Source organism: Poecilia mexicana, unplaced genomic scaffold, assembly GCF_051168715.1.
Source record: "Poecilia mexicana isolate PSO_F unplaced genomic scaffold, ASM5116871v1 scaffold_17, whole genome shotgun sequence".
Taxonomy (NCBI): Eukaryota; Metazoa; Chordata; class Actinopteri; order Cyprinodontiformes; family Poeciliidae; genus Poecilia; species Poecilia mexicana.
In genome coordinates this window covers 27965746-27989000 of record NW_028263386.1, presented here as the reverse complement: position 1 = coordinate 27989000, position 23255 = coordinate 27965746, and the positions used below count along the sequence as shown (strand labels likewise).

The window sequence follows — 23255 nt, the reverse complement described above, 5'->3', positions numbered from 1 at the left end:
CAATGAAATAAGCTAAGATTTTGGCCCCACATACTCGGGGATATTGTGTGTATTCTGTGAGCTGTATGGACTCCATGCACTGTCCACAAACGGCTGAGATTTCATGGTCAAGTGTACTGTTAGCATACATATCTTGGGACAAATTCTTTCATTTCCTGCAACTTGCTAAGGAAAAGGATATTAACAAGTTTGATAAGCTAGTGGGTGAGTATCAACCTTATCAGCTCAGTGTTGTGATGTGAACACTGTTTCCTGTGGAGCAGTTTATTGTGTGAAACTGAGTATGCATACAAGCCCGTAAAAACTTTCCTTTGTGTGGATGTTTCCTTTGTGTAGGCTCTGAGTCCGCCTACAATGATAAACACTAACCTCTGCGGAGTGAAGCACGCCCAAGTATGTGGGGCCTTCAGTTTGTGGAGAGACCTTTTCATAGCCATGCTTTGAAACATATTGGAAGCTTCTAGATGATTCTTAAGAAAAAACAACAACAACAAAAAAACAAATTAGCTCTACAAATTCTGCTAGACAGAGTAGTTGCATTTTCAGTCACAAGATTTTTGATGAAACTAAAGGATGTTTGGTCAAGTTGCAACTTGCTAAGGGAATTGCACTAAATATTCAAGAGACTTCCTCCCAGTCTCTGTCGAGGTCTGTGTGCGACCCGCGCTCTGGTTACCACGTTCACTGTGTGTGCAGACAGTTAAAAAATACCCCAGTCACAAAGTGGCACCAAACACACACCAGTTAAAGAAAACATTACCAGTGACAATAAATTATCCCCATTGTGGATAATTTCTCTCTCAGGGAAAGATACAAAACCTGGTGGGAAATCTCTTTGTTCTTACTCTTCAGTTCGTCTTTTCCTCTTCTGTCCTTGAGGGGACATTGAATTGCATTATCACCCCCTAAGGGCTGTAGTGACAAATTTGTGGAACAACTGAGTGGACCATGATAGTTCAGCTGGGTTAAAAATAGCTGGAATAGTAGCAGGATTTTGTCAACAAGGTTCAAGTGACTAGCGTATAGATATGGAAATATATGTCTAGTTCTTTTCTTGGGATTTGTTATAATCATTCCGTATTATAACAAATTAACTTTAAAATCAAACTTTTGCAAACCATAGTAGTCTTTTCATGAAATACTTACAGCTGCATGTTGTATAACAAATTCGAATCAACCATTTAAAGCCTCTAATTAACATGATGTTCATGGCCATACTAAATGGAAGTACACTTCTCATTAAAGCATTAAGTTTGAAGAAAAAAATCGGTAACACTTTATTTGAAAGGGGTTGAATAAGACTGTCATGACACTGTCATAAACATGACATAACACCTGTCATGAACATCAATAAGTCTTCATGAATAGTTATGACTGTTGTCATAAAGCGTCATTTGGTAAATAATGACACTTTTAATACAAAGTTCACATTATTCAAAATGTCTTCGTTATGACAGCTTGACATTATTCTAGACAAAATGTCTTCGTTATGACAACTTGCCATTAACCTCGCCAAAAATGTCTTCGTTATGACAACTTGTCATTAACCAAGAAATCATGATCTGACATAAATTTGTTATAAAAGTATTACCGATTAAACTTTAAAAATTAGCTTTATGTAGTAATATTATAAAGCTCTGCCATGTTGTTTAGTCTTAATTTTCTTAATTTAATCGATCCTAAAGTTTTACAGCAAGATGTCTACAACGCACTTATGAACTTAGCATTTGAAACATTATTTAAGGCTGTTTTAACCCTTGTGCGTGCGAGGACTGAGGCAAACGTAGAGAACTGTGGCAAATGATAAAAGTTTTACGTGTGTGGGGTCGGTTGGTATGGACCCCATTTCAAAACACAAGGGCTAAGTAGTGCAATACACCATCTCCACCAGTGAGAGGCAGCAGTGCACGAACAGGCGTGCAGTGTGTTGGTGAAGAAGAAATCTTCCATATTGTGGCGCACATAGACATAATATAAGGATTATTATTAATATTGCTTATATATTGCTTATATATTGCTTATATTATGTCTATGGTGGCGTAAACCTAACACAAGTTATAACGGCCAGACCTCCCGTTTAAAAAGAAGCCGAAGTTTGATACCTAATACATATGAGGTATGTCTTATTAACTTTACATTTTCTTTGAGAAAATAACATTGACTATGTTCTTTTTCTCTGTAATGTTAGCTATAAGCAATTCAAGCCAATCCTACCTTGCTGTAAGTTAATGTTAGCTAAAGTTATTAAACACAATTATGTAACGTTAGCCCTTAATATTAAATATATTTTAAAGACAGGCAAGTTGTTTTTCCCCCTCCAATTTTAATCTAGCAAATTAAAAGCTAATATATAAGTCAAAGTTATCCTTCATGTGCATTATTTAGCGACTTGGCTGATGTGACACAGTGCTTGTGTTCTTTGCTTTGGCAAGTTTAGCCACATGAAGATCCAGGCTAGCCTAAGGACACATGGTGGGGAGGACAAAGGTGGCTAATGAAGACATGCTACGAGTGTGGAGGATGATAATAAGGACCAGCCACCAGAGAAAGAAGTTCCTATTTGACCAAAGAGAAAGAAGCAGATTAAATATTCCCCAAGAAAATTAGGTAAGTCGTTTTTGTGTTAATATTTTCACCATGTGAAGTGGGGTGGGACAGCCAGGTAAGTGGGGAATGGGGAGCAGGAATCAACATTCACCAGCTGAGTTAAGTTACGTTTTAGACAACTAATACTGATGTTAAGTCTATTTATTTATTAATAAGCTTCTTGCAAACAACCCTAAGTCAGAGTATCTGGTTAGAAATAATTTAGAATGCTCATTAAGTAAAAAGATGCATTCATGTGCCTAAAACTATATGTTAAATGATGCATTTGAATAACAGTGGCAGTCTGAACTTCTGCCAGACAAATATTTGATCAGAATAATTTTGTTCAGCTCCAGTTATTATTCCACTTGTATTAAGAAATAATTGTATTGCACTTTATAACAACCAGTCATGTTAACTAGGCATTTGTCTGCCAGTCTACCATTCTGACAGTGTGCAGCAAGGGACATTTTTGAAATGGTATTTAAATAAATGCTGGAATATGATGACATTGTTTTTTGTTTTTGTTCTTTTTTTAAGTGACCACAATGAATTGAGTCATCACCGACTATGACAATGTCCAGAAGAGATTCACCAAGTTTGAATTCATGAAGGAGATGGCTGACATAATCAAAGCAAAAAAAGTTACTGTTGAAAGAACCTATTTTCTTAAGTTAAAGAATAAGTAATTCGGTTTTAGTTTTTCAATCAGCATTTCAGAGTAACAATATACTGACCAGACATTAAACCCTCTATTATCTTAGAACAAGTTATCTTTTGTTTTATTCCAATGTACAAAGGGTTTGTTCTACAGTTATGATGGTAGTTATAAGTAGTCCAATGTGTTTCACTTCATTTGAGGTAAGACTTAATATCAAAAACTCTGTTAGCATTGCATTTGACACTGTAATACTAAATTACATCTTTATAATTGTTGTTACTAGTTTCAATTTACTTGAGGTAGCAGTTAATATTACTGACACTGTAATAACACTTAATGACATATTCATAACTGGTGCTACTTGTTCCACTTTAGTTGATGTAAAATAAATTGTTAATGAGTCTGTTATTAAATCATTTGACCGTGTAATAAAGCTTAGTGAAATATTTATTTCTTGTCCTACTTGTTTTGCTTTATTTCAGGGAGTGGAAATATTAATCATTGTTTTGTTAAAGCTTTTGCTAGTGTGATAATTAAATCATTATGACTACTATTATGACAAATTTATGTTAGATCATGATTTCTTGGTTAATGACAAGTTGTCATAACAAATACATTTTGAATAATGTCAACTTTGTATTAAAAGTGTCATTATTTACCAAATGACGCTTTATGACAACAGTCATAACTATTCATGAAGACTTATTGATGTTCATGACAGGTGTTATGTCATGTTTATGACAGTGTCATGACAGTCTTATTCAACCCCCTTCAAATAAAGTGTTACCAAAAAATCAGACTGAATGAAATAAACAAGCAATCAAAGCTGCCAAGGTGATGGAAAAATTGGTTTGGGGAACTTTTAACACAGAACAGAATTATTGAATGCCTCTCTCTATAGGAAAGAAGCAAAAAACATATCTTCCTTTCACCCTATTTTCTCTGGAAAAAATCACTCAATCAAGATAAAAAACTTTCTGTGTAAATCTTTGAGTACATTTTGCTGTTTATTAGGATTAAACAAGTTAAAATAATAACTAGTATTCTACTTATGCACCAAAACTTTTCGGTTTACATTTTTTTTTGTTTTACATGCTTTTAGATTTAATTTGAATACTTCACAAAAGTGAAGTATTCAAATTTTTAAGTTTAATTTTGAATTTTGAAGTTTAATTCCAGTGTTTATTTGTCATTTTTGCTCTGAGTCCCATTATCTGTTCTACAGCCGTTTTGTACTCAGATGCTTCCTTTATTTTCTGCTGGCAAAGATTGTAGAACATGGGCCAAACACAGCCTACCTTGGCTAAAGCTGACTTCAAAGATTAACCCTTGTATGTCGAAATGGGGTCCAACTGATCCCACACACGTAAAACTTGTATCATTTTCCATAGTCCTCTATGTTTGCCTCAGTCCTCGCACGCACAAGGGTTAAGGAAGGAGTTCCTTTATTTACACAGTAACTACTTACTTAATACACATAAATTACTTTGGTGGGAAGGATATTTTTTTTCACAGCGAGTCATTCTGTTGTTTTGTTAATTAATGTCTTTTCATCATCTCTCAGAATTCAGGTCTTGACACTAATAGATCCACGCGACACCACGGATTGGTGGACAGAGTCTACCGAGACCGGAACCGCATTACATCGCCCAATCGGAAACCGCTCTCTATAGACAAACATGGACGCCAAATATCCTTTACAGCTGTGTCAGTGCTGGGAGACTGGAAGTTACAGTCAACATGTTCAGTAATTCTTTAACAGATGGAAACCTTAATAGATGTGGTTGTAAAACATATAATGGTAATGCATTTTCAGTAATTTCCTTATTCGGGGAACAATCAAGTACAATTATTTCATGTTATTTTCTATTAGTGGATATAAGAATCTTCTGCTCAGACAGTAAAATCACAGATCAACCAACAACTAGAATTCTGTTGGTGCTTTGGTCCATAATCACTGTACTGTAGAAATAGTCACGCTACGTTTGACCAGTCCAGTTTATATTTTGTCCTTTACCACCTTCAGCTGAGAGAAGCTCAGTTCAGTGGTAGCAACTGGCATTTGCTGGTAGCAAGTGGCATTTTTTAACTAGAGTTAAAAAACACCAAATACTAAAAAAGAAATAGCCCTTATGTTAGTACTTACAAGCTTGTAAATAAATAAGCAATGAGAATGCTTGCTAAGTACAATAATAACAGACTCAGCACCAAAACCCTAAAAGTCAAGAAAAGTCTATTTCAGGCACGATAGTATTTTCTATTGTAGTATGCAGAAAGGTATATAATTTAATGATTTATGACAGTAACTCGTGATTAGTTGTGAAGTTAGAACTATGCGTCATCGTTAGGGTCAGGAGGAGAAAGAATTTATGAACTGGTGAATGACTCCCTAATGAAGTGCCACCCTGAGTAGAAAGCCATATTTCACCTTAAATACTGACTCTGGATTAACTGGCAACAAGCAAGTGTGACCAAAAGTTTAAATCAGTTCTACTTTTATGTTAGACATCTCAATGAAATGATATTGTCTGTCATGGCCTGGTGGACGGACGTCAGCAATGATCCCAGAGGAGAGCTGTTGCTACCTGTCAGTTTACAAAGCCAAAGCAACATCAGCTCAGGATATAAGAACTTCCACTCTGCACAGAACAAGTTTTTATTTTTATCTGTTCGAAGAGAGTGAGCAGTTTCCAGCGGCATGCTTGTCTCAGCAAGTTGACTCATGTCAAACTAGGAAATAATCAGAGAAACTCCAAAATGAAAACCCTAAGAACTACATCTAACACGGCAACATTGAGGCTCAGTTCAGACAAAATCCAGTAAGAACAATGGACAAAATCCAGTAAAAAATCCAGAAAAATCCAGTAAAAACAAGTATTAGTAAAGACAACGTTATCATTCCCCTGGGATTTTTAGGTTTAAAGTCATTTTTTAAGTTGAACTACATGTTTTTAATAATAATAATAACAATCTTGTCATTATAGAACCATGCAATAAGTTACATGGGTTATCACAAAATTAGTGAAAATAGTACTACAGGGTATTTAATGCCCTAACATTAAATACTGACTAAAAGTAATTTGGTCTAGCCAGAGTTCTGAGTTTAAATTGGTAAAAAAAAATCAAAAAGCTAGTCAACAAATATAAGAAGGGTTTTATTACTATAATGCTGATAAAGATTTTTCCATTGGTTATTGATAACGGTACAAATGCTTTTCAACAGGCCCCCTTTTTAAAAAGACTGTAATGGAAACATTTTTATTATTGATTCTCCTTTTACGTTGTTTTTATCTCCTGAAAGAATGTCCAAAACATATTTACGGACGTATTTACGATATGATTTGCATCAAGAATGTGACGTGGGTCAATGGGTGCTGATTCTTAGTTGTGGGGGTTGTATATAATACATAATTGGGATCAAGGCGGAAGAATGAGAAATAAAACAGGAATACTACAAACAATAGTCTTGAATTGTGATTGGAGGTCAAACAAAATTATTCAGAGGGCCACAAATGGCCCCGGGCCACACTTTGGACATCTACATCTACATCAACTACCTGTGCTGGGCAGGCCAATTTTATATCATCGTAGAACCATATTTGGGGGCCACACAAAATCAGTCCAAGAACTACAGCGGTATATTGTTTTTCTGTGAACCAAATAAACTAATAGTAAAAAATGATGATCACATTCTTTCTTTTTCTATCCTGATAGTATTGGAAGGTGGGTGTACCTCCAGTTTAAGGTTTATATTTTTTATAAATAGTTACAGTGTGTTGAAGAAGAAGTCTTGCAATGAAATCAGTTTGGTGAACGAATCAGTAAACTGTACACAGCAAATTTGGAAGTGTTCAGTCAACTCCTACAGAGTTGAATTCAACACTTTAAAAGTGTCTATATTGGTCCACTCTGGATGTTGTAGAAATTACACTTTTGAAAGTGTTATTTGTGATATAGTCAGGGGTGAAAGTATGGGGGTATGGCAGGGTACTGCATACCCCTAAAAGATTTAGCGGGGGTACGCAGTACCTGCAAGAGAGGGGAGCGGCTGTCAGCTGTACAGAATCAATGGGTTCACTGTGCAGCCGTGAGTGCACCCACTAATCAGCCGTGACTGATTAGTTTTTCAAGAACAACCTAAAACACGACTTAATCAATTAATAAATAACTTTTTTCCCCATTTCATATTGTTTCTGAATTGTTTGTGCTTTGCCAGAGCAGGGGTCCAATAATACGTTGATCGTGGAAGGTTTTGAGTCGATCTCGGCATTAGGTGACAAACTGAACGCCTACAGGACACTGAGACCAGCACGTCCTCCTCTGACTGCTTTAAAACGTTTGTAACTTTATTAAAGAACAAAAAAAAGAAACTAAAACGTGCTCAAATTAATGACCCAACAATAATCTCAGTGATTATTGTTGATTATTGTTTCAACAAGGTGTTGCGCAATTCTGTGCGTTTGAGTTCCATTACCAAAATAACTAGCAGAGCAGGAGTTTAAAATTAACTAATCAACCACCGCTGTGTTCAGGGAGGCTTATTAATGATCGCAAAATAAATATCAAGCCTGCAAACCTAATATCGTAACGGACTGAATGTTATGTTTTTAACGTAATCTCTGGTCGGCTTGTGGAGCGCATAGATTGCCATGGCAACGGGTGTGCTTAAACGACAAAGAGAGAGAGAGAGTAAAAAGGTGCAAGTGGTTTAGAAAGGTTGCTTTCCCTTTGTTTACCTTTGTCTTGGCGAATCACAGCTGCTGTAATTTTTGAACGTTCAATAAACGACAAAACTTGGACTAATTATCTCGTTAATCTGTGACTATACGTCATTTACAACAAACATCAAACACGGTAAATATGTTTTATTAAGTATTTAACAAACAAATAGCTTCTACCGCCATAATTATGTGAAATTAAATTAATTGTCTAATATAAATTAATAGTTTAGTGCTGTCGGGCTCAGAGTCTGAGAGGCTTTTCCTTTATCAAACTGCCTCTTATTTAGTGGAAATATTGATGTTGATGAGACTTTCTCCAAAATAACCTTTTTCAACCTTTATAGCTCCAGTGTTAAAAATGAGGCTCTAACATTCACAAATGAATGTTAGAGCCATACAGTGTATGACTGTTTTCTACTGTCATACATTGTAGAAAACGTTTGTTAAGTAATGAAATTTAGCAAAGGTATAGCAGAATTCAGCTGAAGAAGCAAAAGTTTGTGTGCAACCTGAATTATTTGAAAAAGCCAAAACGTGAAACAAGGCTTAAGAAATAGCATAATTATCACAGGAAACGGAAATTAGTACAGAACCAGAAATAGTTGAAACAACTATTTTGCTGTTTTACTGCAAACAGCAAAAATCATAAACTATATATATAAATTGACGTGCAGTCTGGCAGTCTGTCATCATGGAAAATTAATATAATAAAATCATTCATAAAGATATTTTCCCACTGTACTATAAAGTACAAATGACAATGAAATAAAATCCAGTCCAACATCTGGTTTGAGGTAATTGATTCCTCTGGAACATGTTGGAAGAAAAATATCCCAACTTCAGAAGATGTGCTTTTAACTTAACTGAGCTCTGTGGTTCCTCTTATCAGTATGAGAGTCAGGATGAGGAGGCGCCATGTTAGGAAGACAAAGTGGAAGCTGCAGGATCTTCAGAACAAACAGGTCATGATGCTAGGTCTACTGATTCTCCCTCTGTCTGGACACAGGATCAATATAACCAGATTAAAAGCTAAAATTAATAGTTATATGCCAGACATGGAAAACTGGGATGCACTCCATGCCATGATGTTCAGAATTTAGGTCTCATGGCATCTCAAGGTGTCGACATTGCAGCCAGTGGGCTGAAGGAAACACGGCTCCATTTTGTAGCAATTCAAGAGCTACCCAGCTTTTATCACGTCACTTCACAAAAAAAAATTATCAGCACAGATGGATATAGTGAATATAGTTGAATCAACACTGACAGTAGTTGAAATTAAACACTTCAGTGTTAATCTACTCAACACTAGTGTATTTTGTCAAAAGTTAACACTATGAATGTGTCAATCTAACACAGAATGGTGTATTAACATAGAAATCTGAGTTTTAAAATACAGTAGTATTTTAAAACTCAGACTGTCCTGCCAGTAGGCAGGGTGTGCTGTGGTGGCGCAGGGGTTAAGCACAACCCACATATGGAGGCTGTAGTTTTCAACGAGGCTGTTGTGTGTTCGGTTCCCAGTCTACCCCTTCTCTCATTACCCACATTTTTTTGGTCAATTTACTACCAAATAAAAGCCACTAGAGCAATTAAAACCTTTTTTCCCCCCAGAAACTATTGGCCATCAATAATCCCCAAATTCATTTTTTAATCACTGTCCTTTTATTGAGATCTTTCCTTTTATGCATACAGTTTTTAAATACAGAGAGGTACTTATCCAATAGATACAAAATAATATGCAGAAAATTAATCCCTACAAAGTAATCCCATTTAGCCCACCCAGGTCACTACCCAGTAGATCCATGCACAACAGTCCTATCCCAGACAGAAGTGGAATGCAATAGGGTGAATTAACTTAATCTGGAGCCTTATTGTATGTTTTGAAATGAGTCAAGAAAGGGCCCCCATGTTTTTTCAAATTTACTGGTTGAGTGTTGAAGAGAGCATCTAATTCTTTCCAGTTTCAAACGACATAAGATCACATAACCACTGCTTGTGGGTCAGAGGAGCAACACCCTTCTACCTGGTCAGAGCTGTACACCTCGCCAACAGTGAACAAAATGTCAGTGCTTGCCGTTTAAAGGCTGGTAAAGGCAACCCCTCACCACTGAAGCCAAAAAGAGGCAAGGGAGGGCCAGGTGTTACTGTGACTCCGGCCAGCCTGATCAAATTCATTTGAAAGACATTAGATGCCACTTGAATCTACAAAAACACCAGCACCAGTTGTAGTATTTAATCCACTTTTATTTCAAAACATCAAACGGCACTGACAGCAATATACAACAAAGGTCATTCATTCACAGTACTTTGCACTGAAGGTGAAGTGTGCTTTGAAAGTTCATTGGGAGAGACCATGGATGGTCTTGTGATCACTGATGTTGAAGTGTCTTTGGTGCTGCTCTTGTTTTCACTAACATGGACGAGGAAGACTTCCAGCCTGGTAGGAAAAACAAGAAATATAGCAGAAACATTAGGATAATAAATAAATATTTTAAAAAGAAGTGTGAGGAAAACTAATCAGACTCACCTGTGTGTGTCACCATCATATTCATTCAAATTACTCTGCCCACCTGGTTTACAAGATAAAGCATAAAAAAGTCAGAAATAATTAGTAAAGAAATTAGTCAGCTTATAGAAAAAGTTTTGGACAGCATTAAAAGTCGTGCCAACCTGTCTGAAGAAATGTGTTGAAGTTATCATAACAGGCTTCAGTCGCCAACATGACGCACTAACAAAGAAAAAACATTTTGACAGTTTTTAGATGTGCCATAGGTACAAAACACCAGAGTCAAATGGCTCAATTGCCTCCTCATTGAGTAGATATGTTCTCCAGAGTCCTGCTAATCACCTAATTATTGTATTCAGGTGTGGTGCAGCAGCAGCACATCTAAATGTTGCAGGACAGTGGCCCTCCTGGACTGGAGTTTGACACCTGTAACAGATCAAGCACAGCCACTCCCCCGTTTTGCAGTCTACAGCCAAAAACTTAAAGAAAACAACCTCCACAGCTAAATAATGTTAACTCAAATGGTCTCCAGATTTTCCTGACAGTTTCAGTGTTTGGTTAAGATAATAAAGAGTCGTATATACTGTGATATCCAAACAAATAAACGTATGTTAAGCAAACTATGTATATGAATCGATACTCTTGCGTAAACGGAAAATTAATGCCTCCATAAAAAATAGTCAAAAACATGATCATTTTAACATGGAACTTACTTTGTTATAATAAGCTCCAGACAAGACACCGTGCTGCCTCCGCTCCTCAGGCAAACATGTGACAGGATGGCATCGGGCCGGGGGGTGGGGCTAATGACCGGGCCCAAATAATAAAGCTCATGATAATTTAACTTCACAACATGGACATCCCCGCAACAGCGGAGCTAACAAGTTTTATCACCAGAGAGAGCGGCTGTCATTCTGAAGGCCATCTGACATGAAGTACAACAAAGAAGAGCAGAAACATCAGGCAGTATGTTTCATCATTAGTGATGATGTTGTTTCATCACTAATGATGAAACAACACAAATTCGAAACATGTTTACGTAGTCTGTAGAAATGCTCTTGTTTGCCATTTGTAGCCAAGTGACTGATGATGACGTTGGTGACAAGCTTTACCCAAAGTGCACCTGGAGACAATAAGGACAATTCATTTGTAGTTTTGTGTGTCGTGAAGTTAAATATAAGAGTGAAAATAAAGCCAGTCATGTAGCACAACATTTTATTCAATATTTTACACCCACTATGTCTCTAAAATCAGTCAGTCTGGTAAGGTTTTTAGCAACCATAAGTCAACAATGGGGCACCCTACTATATAAGCTACTGGAGTCAGTCCTGTCAGTAACTGTCCTTACTCACAGTTTTCAGCAAGAGAGTGCTCTTTTTTACTTCTCTGATCAGATATGATAGAAAAATTGGATTCCTAGAGGTGTGTTCTGCTTCCCATGTGGTCCCCCTGTAGGTCCAGGCCAGGGGCCTGCTGCATTCCTTGCCCCACCTGTAGCTCCTTCCCTGATGTCACAAATATGTTACAATTGTGGGAGGAACTGTCCCACAATTGAACTGAATTGATTTCTAAATCAACACCAGACTGAGTTACTGTTGGTGTTAATTTAGAAATCAACACTGGACTGGATTGCTTTTTATTTAACTCTTTAGGGAAACTAACACTCATGTTGTTGAATTAACACTATTTTTAACATACAACACTTAAACTGGAAATCTAACACTTTTGAATTTGCTGTGTAGGCAGATATCCATTTTTATTCTGTCTTCTTGCATTTAACAAAAAAGTCATAAAACTACATGGGATGATGATTTTCTTGACCTGAAACACCACATTGATAGCTGTCCGTACGGCTCAGTGTACCTGTCGCCGCCCCCTGACACCAGCTGGAGAAGGTAAGAGCGTTTGTTCAGTCTAACTCTGTGGCCCGGACACTTCCTCACACAGCCACATATGTAGCCTTCCACATGCTCTTACTTCTCATGAAACAGTTCAATAACGGTTAATATAAAACTGAGAACATATAATAGCACCTCCTTACTGACTGTGAAAAGCAACTGATTACTCCTGCCTTAGTGTATTATCCCTGTAGTTCAAAACTGCTGGATATACTTAAAAGGTCCATCATAAAATGGGATTGTTGCTACATCTTTCACAAAAAGGTTAAAAGAAAGGAAGCATCTTTGAAAACCGTAACTTATGCATGTGATGTTTGACTTTGTTTAATTAGAAACCCTTCCACACCAATTTTTGTGTCAAGTGTGTGAGTGAGAGCAGTGCTGATGCTCCATGACTTTAACAACATTTCAACCTTGGAGGACAATGTGGTAGTTGTGAGTGTGTGCCTGCATTTCAAGGCTCAACTTGTTGGAACGCTGCATGTTTTAACATGCTTGTCATCATTACATATACAATCATAAATAAAAACTTTTATGTACACATTTAACACTGAAGGTCTAAGCTGAAAGAAATATGTCTATCCGTTTCAGAGGCAAAAGAATAAGTAAAATCTGATTTTCTTTCTTTGAGCTCTGAACGGAGACTGGACTGGAGGCATGCTCTATACCAGGGGTAACTTTATTACCTGGTCCACACACCAGGGTCAAATCCCTGAATCACCGTCTCAGTGTTCAGTCAACATCTAAGATATTTCGAATTTCAATGTATATTATCAAATGCAGCCAGAGCTGCTTTAAAGCACACAAAAACTCTTTAACCTAGTTTCAGCTTCAAATATGGAAATCAGATATCTACTTAAGGGTCAGCCATTTCAGGTCATTTTTGATGTCAAATAACTTCTTTCAATCTTGTGGCACTCACTAAACTGTGCCACCCTGGACAGAAAGCCATATTAAAAAAACAACAACAAAAAAAGAAATCCCTCTGATTCAAACAGACAATATCAAAATAATCTAAGAGCTCCTTTGCAGGTGCATCTCACTGAATTTGAAATGACCAGCGTAAATAAGTAAATATTTAAGAGGTGCACCAAATGCAGTTTTTCAGGCCGATCTTTAACAAGCCTAACCTGCTGATTTTGATTTTGGACTACACTGTTTTTTTTTCTGAAAACCTGTTAAATGTAGCAAAAAAATGCTAAATTGACAAGAGTGGGGTGACTGGAGTTAAGTACACTTGTGTAGATGTGTCTTGGTGGGCGGTCTGTCAGTTAGCCCTCTGTCATGGGTATTGAAAAGGGGACAATGGTTGATTTTCTAATCTTTGTGGAGGTAAATAACCTCAGTGGATGATATCAGTTTCTCATGTCCAAATCCAGGCCTCCATTGGTTAATAAATTTGATTTCCATTGATGATTTTTGTGTGATTTTGTTGTCAGCACATTCAACTTTGTACAGAACAAAGTATTCAATGAGAATATTTCATTCATTCAGATCTAGGATGTGTTATTTGAGTGTTCCCTTTATTTTTTTGAGCAGTGTATATCACATCTCTGTCATATAGAGCTATACTATACCAAATATCTTTGGTGATAATTTTCTCTCTAGCTGCGTTTCCATTGACTGCAATATGTCTATTACGCCATTTGACATATTGAAAATAAATTTGCTTAATGGAGTTTGAAAAACTTGTTTTTAAATTAAAATTTGGCATCATGGGGTGCTGTGGTGGCGCAGTGGCAAAGCACGACCCACGTATGCTGGCCTTAGTCTTTGTGGTGGTAGTCTCATTACTCTCTTTCCTGTCAAACTACTTTCTACAAAAGGCCACTAGAGCCAACAAAACCTTTTAAAAAACACAAAATCACAAAATTCACATGATCAACAAGTGGATGTTGACTGTGGTGCAAACCACAAAAAAGACGATGACAGGAAGTAGTTTAAGGATGATGGCACAGCATGTTTCTTAATGACCTAATGTGTGAACAACCTTAATTCACATGTGATTTTTCTTATTTAACAGAAATACATCCAATGTGGGTTTTTTTGTTGTTGTTGTATTTTTACATCAGCAGAATATTAACATACTTTTATACACATTTGTAACAGAAATGCAGCTACTTACTCCAAACTACTACATAAATCTACGTTTTGAGGCTTAATCACAAATATTTCAAACTCTTCCTGTGTTTTTCAGTAGCACACAAAGGTATGCATGAAGCCTGCAGAAGCATGTTTCAGTCAAATCTCAGCTAGCAGACACGGTAGGTTGGGGGAGAAGGTTCTTCTTTCTATCTTCTTCTCTGGCCCACTTTTCCTCATGCAGGATGGCTTTTACATTTGAGAACTAAATTTTGTTCTTTCAAAGAGTAAACATGCACAACATTATGGATAACATATTCACATGCTGACTTGCTTGTTATCTAGATTATTTCCTACATTTCACTGTATGCATTGTTTCCTGCAGGACAAATTCAGACTCAGCCCTGCATCAGAGCACTCTGACTCCTGCACAACACGCCTCCTTCACTGGAGGCTCTCAGGAACTTCAGCCAAAACGAGGTACAGCACATGGTGATGCTAATCATACTTCTCTTTTGAGTTACCATGGATAAAGGAACGTTTTGGTGTCCTAAACTGGTTTAAGTCACTGTATGTAGAGCAAGTTGTTTGCTAGCTCTGCCTTTAATCAATTAGTTTGTGCTCCTAATGAGGCGTGTGCGTATGATCTGAAGTGGACGGCTGTTTTGTTGTGATCTTGTTTCTCTGTGTGCTGTGTTGCTACTTTCTCTTGATGGTTCAGTCGAGTGCCCTGCAGTGCTTGATGAAAGGGTCTGAATGTTGCTTTGAAGGCATAGAAGGAAAATTGATTGGTGGGAACATGTGCTGGCTGATGAATGTTCCTGATAATGGCTATTTTTTTTTCATTTAGAATCTTGGGATGAAACTGCATTCATCATCTTTTGTGATTTTATCACACATTCTGCTTCAGCTGTACTTTTTTTACTTTTATTTTATGTCAGTGATCTACTTTCTTTTTTATCTAAATATCAGTGCATCACAATTAGCATGAGCTGATATGCTCTAGTTTATTATGAGATGAAATAGAATTGATGTCTGTGCAGCTGTGATGGACCGAGCAGTTAAGGAACAGCCAGGCACCGGTTTAAAGTCAAAATAATTGTTTTTTTATTTAACCCAAAACAAAACTTGGGTAAATAATAGAAAAAATGACAAAATTTGGGCCCATAAAAGAGGTCAAAGTAACAAACATCAACTCAGACTAACTCAAAAAAAACAGACCTAACAAACAGAGACAAAAGGGGACTTAAATACTGGCTGATCAGGCCACATACAAAACAGAAAGGGGAAAATACACAGAAACCTAACTGAAACTAACATAGCAAAATCCCATTCCCCCCCTCTGGATGATGAGTAATGGTGTGAACCAATTTGCAGTCTCAGCTGGCTTGCTCCACCCCTTCTCCACCTCTCTGCTCTCCTAAGGATTGGGGCAGCCAGCACTTAAACTCAGAAACAAAACAAAGATTAAATCAAGCAAAACACAACAATATAAACTAAAATGTGCGCACTTATTCTAGAATACAATGTGATGTGTTGCTTTCTAAACAAAACCAGTTATTCTGTAAATTAAATCCTAAACTTAAAGAAATCTAAATATAAGTGAGATAAACCTATTGCGTGTGGTGAGAGTGAATATTACCATATTTGTGTGGCTGTAACTGCAGCCATCACAGCAGCAAAGAGACTGAAAGGACTGTTTTCTTTCTCCATCGGTCCAGTTCTCCTTCTCACTGTGCCAGGGTCTGGAGTCCTTAAGCAAGAGGTTGATGAAGATGGACAGAAGCAGAGCTGGGACTGCAAAAAGGTAGAAACTGGATGTGAGGATTCTTCAGATCTCTGTGGGATCCACTCACTGCCTTTGCTGTCATTTTCTGTCCCTTCAGAATGTGTCACAGTCTGAACCCTGTCAAGTTCCTGGCATCCAGTGAGTATTTTACTGCTTTTATAAAAAGAAAAAAGATATGGGGGATTGTTGCAGAAGTTCTGTGTGTTGGACCGTGTGTATACCAGCCAATCTCAGTGTGTGAACGGTTGATACATTCGATTCCTGGAAACGATAGAGATTTACAGACCACACCCTATTAAAATTATAGCTTTAGTGCCGTCACTGGGACATAAACGAACAAAAGGTGATATTTTTCACAGCAAAAGGAAATAGGAAGGTTTTAAATGTTAACTCAGATAAATTGCATGTGTTAACGCATTAACATTAACAGCCCTACTTTACACACATGTGGTAAACAAATATATTTAAAATACATTTCTATTTGAATTAAAGCCATCTGGCTTCAATGACTTAACAGCCAGAAAGCCAAGGAGCCAAAAGACGAGTGTGGTCCAAGTTGTTCTTGGAAATGAAGTTACACTGAGTGATTTGCATAAACTGATGAGTGTTTGTGATTTCCAGCCCAGCGCTCTTGGATTCACAGCACTGGTCTGTTTCCTGCAGCATATTCCAGACCCCAGAGCAGCAGATGGCCACGTCTCTGAAACCAGTGGCCCACAACAGTGGTGGCTCTCTTCCCGACCTGACCAACATCCAGTTTCCTCCTCCTCTGCCTACCCCGCTGGACTCAGACGACACAGCGGCCGCCTCGTTCGGCTCTGCCGGCAGCACTCAGACTCCAGGTAATCCTCATATGGAGCCATGGGCTCAGTCAAAACTTATTATTGAGTTCTTATTCCTGATGAGCTCAAACACATCCCCACAGGGATTTTCATTTCAAACTTCTGTTAGTGCCAGTTTCATGTGCTTTTAAGAAGACTTCCCCTGTGCTGTTTTTTTGTACTGGGTAGGAGGGAACACCTCTCAGCCAACAGTAACCATGGAAATGGAGCCTGGCCAGGAGAACATGGTTCCTCTCATTCTGAATGCAGGAGACTCACACCAGCAGCAGAGCCTACAACTCTCCCAAACTTCTCCACCACTTCCTCTATCCCAGGTATTCTCTGCTCCAACAAGGAACTGGGATAGAGAAATTCTTATTTTACTTTATTTAAAAAGCATGGAGAAATCAGCAAAGAAAAAGAGACTAAATCTACAAAAAAATCTGCAGGTTAAACCTGTCAGTGGTGACGTGAATAAAGCTTTTTGCTGTTCATGTCATTGGAAGCTTTCAATAGGGTATATGCCACGAATTTCCGTTTTAGCACTTCCGCATTTTTTTTCCACATAGCCTGCTTCCGGTGCACAGGTCACTCTGTGTTAGAGATGGAGTTTTTCACTTGGTCCTTGCTGGATTTGCCCACAGTAACCGGTAACCATTTTAAAAACAAAAAGCAGCAGGAGGATGTAACTTCATAACCTCATTTTCTAAGCAGAATCTCAGAGAGAAAAAAAGAGAAATTACGTTGTGTAAAGCAAGAACAGATTATAGCAGTCAAGTGGAAAAATTCACTCTAACGTGGATAATAATTATGAAACAGCAAAGGTAGATAATCATATATTCGGAATTCGGGAAATACGTGATTTGCACCATTTGTTCTGTGGGTTTTTTATGTGGGTCGGTGCCACTTAAATGGCTGTAAAGCGAAGGTTTTGGACCTTAATCTGACTGACTTCTTTTGTGGTTTGGAGCATTACTGCTCTCGGCTGTTTTTAAATTACCGTGCTCGGTATCGCTCCGACTGCATGTTAAATGTATTTTATATAATTGTCACATAAACAAAAACTAAGGAGTTGCCTAAAAATAATTTCATACTCCATATAACATAAACGCACATCAACACACACGTATTGACTTACCTTGTGCCGAATCGCTGCCTCTGTTCTCAGCCTGTTCCCGTTGCAGTGGATTTCCTCCGGCATTATTTTCCTCCAACAAATTATTCCACTAAACGAACCACATACAACTCCCTTTATATCCCCCATTTTCCCATTTCTGACGCTGGATCTTCAATATCCTCAAGCTTTGAAATAGCAGGCAGCTACAAACCGCGTGTTAGCTGTAGTGGCTAAGTTTTGGCTACAGTCCGCTGTCGCCTTGATATCAACTGGAAAATGAAAAAACTAAGCACTGGATGGTACTGACTAATTACTGGAAACAACGGCACACCACAAAACTCAGTCGTTGTACCAGCAGCTCACAGATATTTTAAGTTTTGCATCTTTTTCATGGTACAGATCTTGCAGCTTCAGCCAAGAACAATAGGAGCAAGCAGGACCCGGAACCAACCTATGTGGAATAAATTCAAACGAAAATACGTCACCACCTCTCGTGGCATATACCCCATTGGACATGGATGGGAGAACGATTTACCTCAGCTGTTTAAATCAAGTTCAATGATAAGTAAAATACTTTTCAGCTTGGTATTTCATTAGTTTTAAATTCTATTTGCATAGTGATGTCTCCTTGAAGTTGCAGTTTTGGTTTAAAAACAGCATCCTTCTGTTTATTGAGGCCAACTCACCAAGTGTAAGAAAAAAACATTGTGTTGATTAATTCCATCTTTTAATTGTTTCGTAAAAGTAACAGAAACAAAATTAAATCTTGTTTAGGTGGATGTGGCTCAAGATATTGGAAATGTTGTGCGAAGACGTCACAGATGATGCCTCATGTATTTTGAATGTACTGAGTTGGCAAGCCAACATCTCATGCTCCAAATGACAATCTTGTTACATGAAGCAGTTTGCGTAGCAAAGTTAGGCTAGCTTAATATTAGCATGTTTCCTCTCAGTTTTGATATAGCTTGTTGATAAATGGGTTTGTAACATTTCAGTGCGGTTCCGGTTAAAGCTTAAACAAAACTTTCAGAAAATATCATCTGATGCTTCATGAATTTAACTCTGTGTTTTCAAAAGGGTAAAATGTTCTGACTTTTGTTTCAGTTGCTCTCAGGTGAAATATCTTGTGATATCTTAGCCCCGTCCAGCATAGGTTACATGACTGACACACACCTGAATCTGCACCAGTGTCTATTTCACTAACAACATTGTCATGTTAAAGAGTTAAAAATGGCTAATTAGTTAAAACAAATGCAGATTCGCTACCCAGTCGACTCACACTATAGGCCTTTTTAAAGGATCTGTAGTGCTAGTAAACTTCATTCGCAGTATTTTTTAAAGACATGTGCAGAAAGAAAAGGGGCAAAGACAAACATCAGACGTCTTGAGGTTAGGGATTCAATTCCAGATGCCTCCAGAAAATTGCATTTTTGTTAGCATTTTAATATTTCAAGGGTCCATTAATGTCACCTCTCATTATGTTTTTTTGTGTGTCTGTGTGTGTGTTCTCCCCAGGCGGCCATCAGTGCTATGAATCTTGAACAACAGTTGTCCCAGTATTCTTTCATCAATCAGCAGTCAATGCCCCAGACACACCAGAACCAGCAAGTGAGTTTCTGTCCAAAGTCAGCTGTTATGCAAAATGTTCAACAGTTAACCTGATCCCACATTACACTCTTAGTGCACATTCTGAAAGCAGGAAAGAAGTATTAGCATTACTTGCTGCTGCATCACAACCAAATGCTTTAAATTGCCAAAAGAAGAAACAAGAGTAAACAACAAAAAATGCTGTTGAAAACTCTTTGATCAAAGGTTTTAAGACCACAGATATCTTGCTCTGAGCCACGTCTGGCTCCGAGCAGATGGAATATGACTTGGCTTTTTCCTCCTATAGCACACAGGTTTTTTTAAATTACTGTCTTAAAATGTCCAACCTTACCAGTGATGGAGTGTGGTAAGAGGTTTTGTTTGTGCAGCTCAGCAGTCCTACAAAAATCAAAGATAGGAAGGCTTTTTGCTTTTGGCCTCAGAGGAACATGACGGAAAATTATATGAAAGCAAGATTTATGTCCAGGTTTGGACTCCTAAACTCCTAAACCTTTGGTCATCTGCTGAAGTGCATCCTTGAGTTCAAGTGCAATTTCTAATTTGTCTTCTCTGTTTGTTTTGTCTCTTGCTCATGTTTCTTTGTTTCCATTAAAAAACTCTGGTACTACTCTACTACCTGGTTATAATATGAGTCATTTTCTCCCCAGTCTTCTAATTTTGATCAGGAGTGCATTTTTAATCTTATCTATTTAGATGTTTGCGTAGTGGAGAGAAATCCCCTTTGGAATTTGCTAAGTGATATGACCATTCTTTCATATTCTGAACTTAACATAAAGTGAAAATCCAGAAGCAATAAGTATAATTCATTCCATTTTGCAGTAAAGCAGCAATAATCTGAAGTTATTGATCTTAATGCAACCTTATTAGTTGCTGACATCATCGTAGAGGAATTCTCACCCCCTTCTTATCAATGCTGTTTCACTTTTATTGACATTTGCTGACTTGAGGGTTTGTACTTGTCTCTTTTTACCTGGTATCACAACATTTTATTCAGTTTGAGGTCTGGACTTTGACTAAGCCTTTGTAATATCTCAGTATTGTAAGAGTAATTTCTAAGCAGAATTGATTGTTGACCCGGTAACAGCAAATAAAATTACAAATCATCGATCTTCCACCGTTATTTAACAGAAAAGGAGCATCACAAAATATTCCTGGTGGTGTAACAGGGCTGTTTTTAAATTTATACGTGTCACTTCTGACTATAGACTGTTTCGCTATGGAATTAATGGAGATGTTTTACTCTAGGTTTAGTTTACTAGCTTATTTTGGATGGAGTTAAGCCCAAACAGATATCATATATGGCTCAGTATTAGTGCTAAAATTAATACTATTTCACACCTAGCCATGGCTACTTCCTTATTGCACAAGGCTATATTCATTCTGAAGCTGGCTACTGACCTCATTAATGACAGTCCAGTGCTGGTAACTGAAAGGCCGACGATGGCTAATGAGAAGACTACTCAGTTGCATTAGCTTTGCAGAGGCTAGTGACTTGCATACCGAGGTGGGTCACCCACTGGAGTGCCTGCTTCCTCTGGCACTCCAGTGCAATAGAGATAAGCTAGTATCTCCCTTGCATGGGCTAGCATTAGCCTTGAATAGGCTAACAGCTAGCATACTTAGGCTGGTTACTCACAACGTTTTTTTTTTTGAAGAAAGTTTTATGAAGGAAAATGATTGGCATGCATCATCTGTAAGCAACATATATTAGATTTATTGACATGTTCTTTTCTAACACATTAAGCATAAACATGCTGTATAATACGGAACTGAAGTTGGCTTCCGATTGAGTTTCTGATTCCAGTAAATGGCTAATGGGCAATTCCCATTTTACTACCTTGAACATCTTTAATTTGCTCTTGTAAAACTTCAATACTTAGACTCTTCAAGCATGGACTAAATTATTCTGCACTGAAAGCATAATATCTAAAATTTAGTTTGTGATTTATGAAACCTTTACTGATGCCAGCATATCATTAATCATGTCAGCAGTAGGTGGAACCCAGCGGTTCACAGGTACACTATTGTGAATCATTGGGTTCACAATAGTCCTAATTTTGGCACTAATAATGCAGCGTAATCACAAACTGTTTAGGTTTAGATTTGTCTAGTGGAAGACACAATGTGTCTTATAAAAATAAAAAAACAGGAAGGCCAGGTGCCTTAATCTGCATGACACATCAAAGCCTGTCTTCTACCTTTAGAGAGGATTCTTCTCTCTGTACTTGTGTTATGAGACAAACTTATTTATTGTGATTCCACTGCTTCCTCTCCAGCAGACGAGTCTAGTCCAGCTGCCGTCTTCTGTGAACTCCTGCCCTACGTCAGACAACAAGACATCTGCACAAACTAACATGACCATCGACATGAATGCGGTGAGCAGTGCACAGCCCGTATGGCTTTTGTTAGTGGAAACAACGAATCTGTACTTTGGCTGGTTCCTGTACTTTTTCCGGAGTTAAGTCGGATGCTATGACTGGGTAGATTTCTGTCCCTGTGTGTCCGTGGTAAAGGAAAACAGTTTTAAGTTTTTAATGGTTTTAAGTATAACTTGGTGCAAACCTATTCTCCTTGTTTAAAATTAAAATAAAATCTACACAGTATTATGCTCATCCACAAAATAATTCAGCTGCCTGTTAGCATCTTTAGTTTTGCCGTTGTATGAATGCTGAAGTGGGGAGGTGCATGAGGAAGTGGTTTACATCCAGTTCGTCCAGGGAATGAACAGAAGAAAAAAGGAAAACATAAAACTTGAGGCTCAGAAATGTTGACTTTGAAGATCTACAGCAGCGGCCCTGTCAGACAATCTAAAACATGCAGTAAAATCTTTATCTGTTTATAAAGCTGCTTTTTAACAACTTCAACAGCTCTATTACATTTAAAGTAGCAGGTCAATAGGTCATTCATGTTTTCCTGTCTCTCTCTGAGCATGTTTGTGGATAACATTACGGGATAGCATGTTCAGGTTTGCCTTCAGATTTTTCTTTATATTCTTTAATGGGGCTATGTGCAGGCCTGAATGTACACAGTAAAATCGACGTTTTTGATTTGTTTTTGGAAAAGTACTAAAAAGAGGCAAAATTATGAAGCTCAAAAGACAGCAGATGGTCAGTCTGATCCCTTGTTGTGCCTTGGTTTTATTTCTAGCACTTTTTTTCTTGTTTTAAATCATTCCCTGCTGTTTTTCCTGTTTTTTCCTGCCAGCTTTGTTATGCAGTGAAGAGATCTTCACTGCATACATCTTCACTTTGTTCTTTATTCCATTACCGTGTTTTGCAAAAAGACAGCAACAATCCTCTATGTATTTTATTGTGATACACCACACAGCAAATTTGGAAGTGTTCCATAAACTCCTACAGAGTTGAATTCAACACTTTGAAAGTGTCTATATTGGTCCACTCTGGATGGTGTAGAAGTTACACTTTTGAAAGTGTTATTTGTGATAGAGTTGAAACAAAACTCATAG

At 37.7% G+C, this 23255-nt stretch overlaps 1 protein-coding gene and 2 long non-coding RNA genes across 3 annotated transcripts in view; all 3 read left to right on the top strand.

Moving 5' to 3' along the window:
- The window catches only part of LOC106909602 (uncharacterized), a 56823-nt gene extending 50133 nt beyond the window's left edge, over nt 1-6690 (top strand). Inside the window, exon 3 of the long non-coding RNA XR_015765809.1 lies at nt 4812-6690. This is a non-coding gene — a long non-coding RNA (uncharacterized LOC106909602). The remainder of the gene's footprint in view (nt 1-4811) is intronic.
- Nucleotides 1497-3697, top strand: LOC148154846 (uncharacterized). Its single transcript, XR_015765808.1, has 2 exons — nt 1497-2116; nt 2433-3697. It is a non-coding gene; the product is annotated as an uncharacterized LOC148154846 (long non-coding RNA).
- A 7397-nt stretch (nt 6691-14087) lies between the features above and the next one.
- LOC106908688 (CREB-regulated transcription coactivator 1-like) lies at nt 14088-23041 on the top strand. The gene is made up of 8 exons (XM_088014850.1): nt 14088-14092; nt 14840-14934; nt 16176-16261; nt 16341-16381; nt 16907-17085; nt 17254-17399; nt 19697-19789; nt 22066-23041. The coding sequence occupies exons 1-8, from the start codon at nt 14088-14090 to the stop codon at nt 22249-22251; spliced, it is 831 nt and encodes a 276-aa protein (XP_087870976.1). The 3' UTR covers nt 22252-23041.
- The last annotated feature ends 214 nt before the right edge of the window (nt 23042-23255 follow it).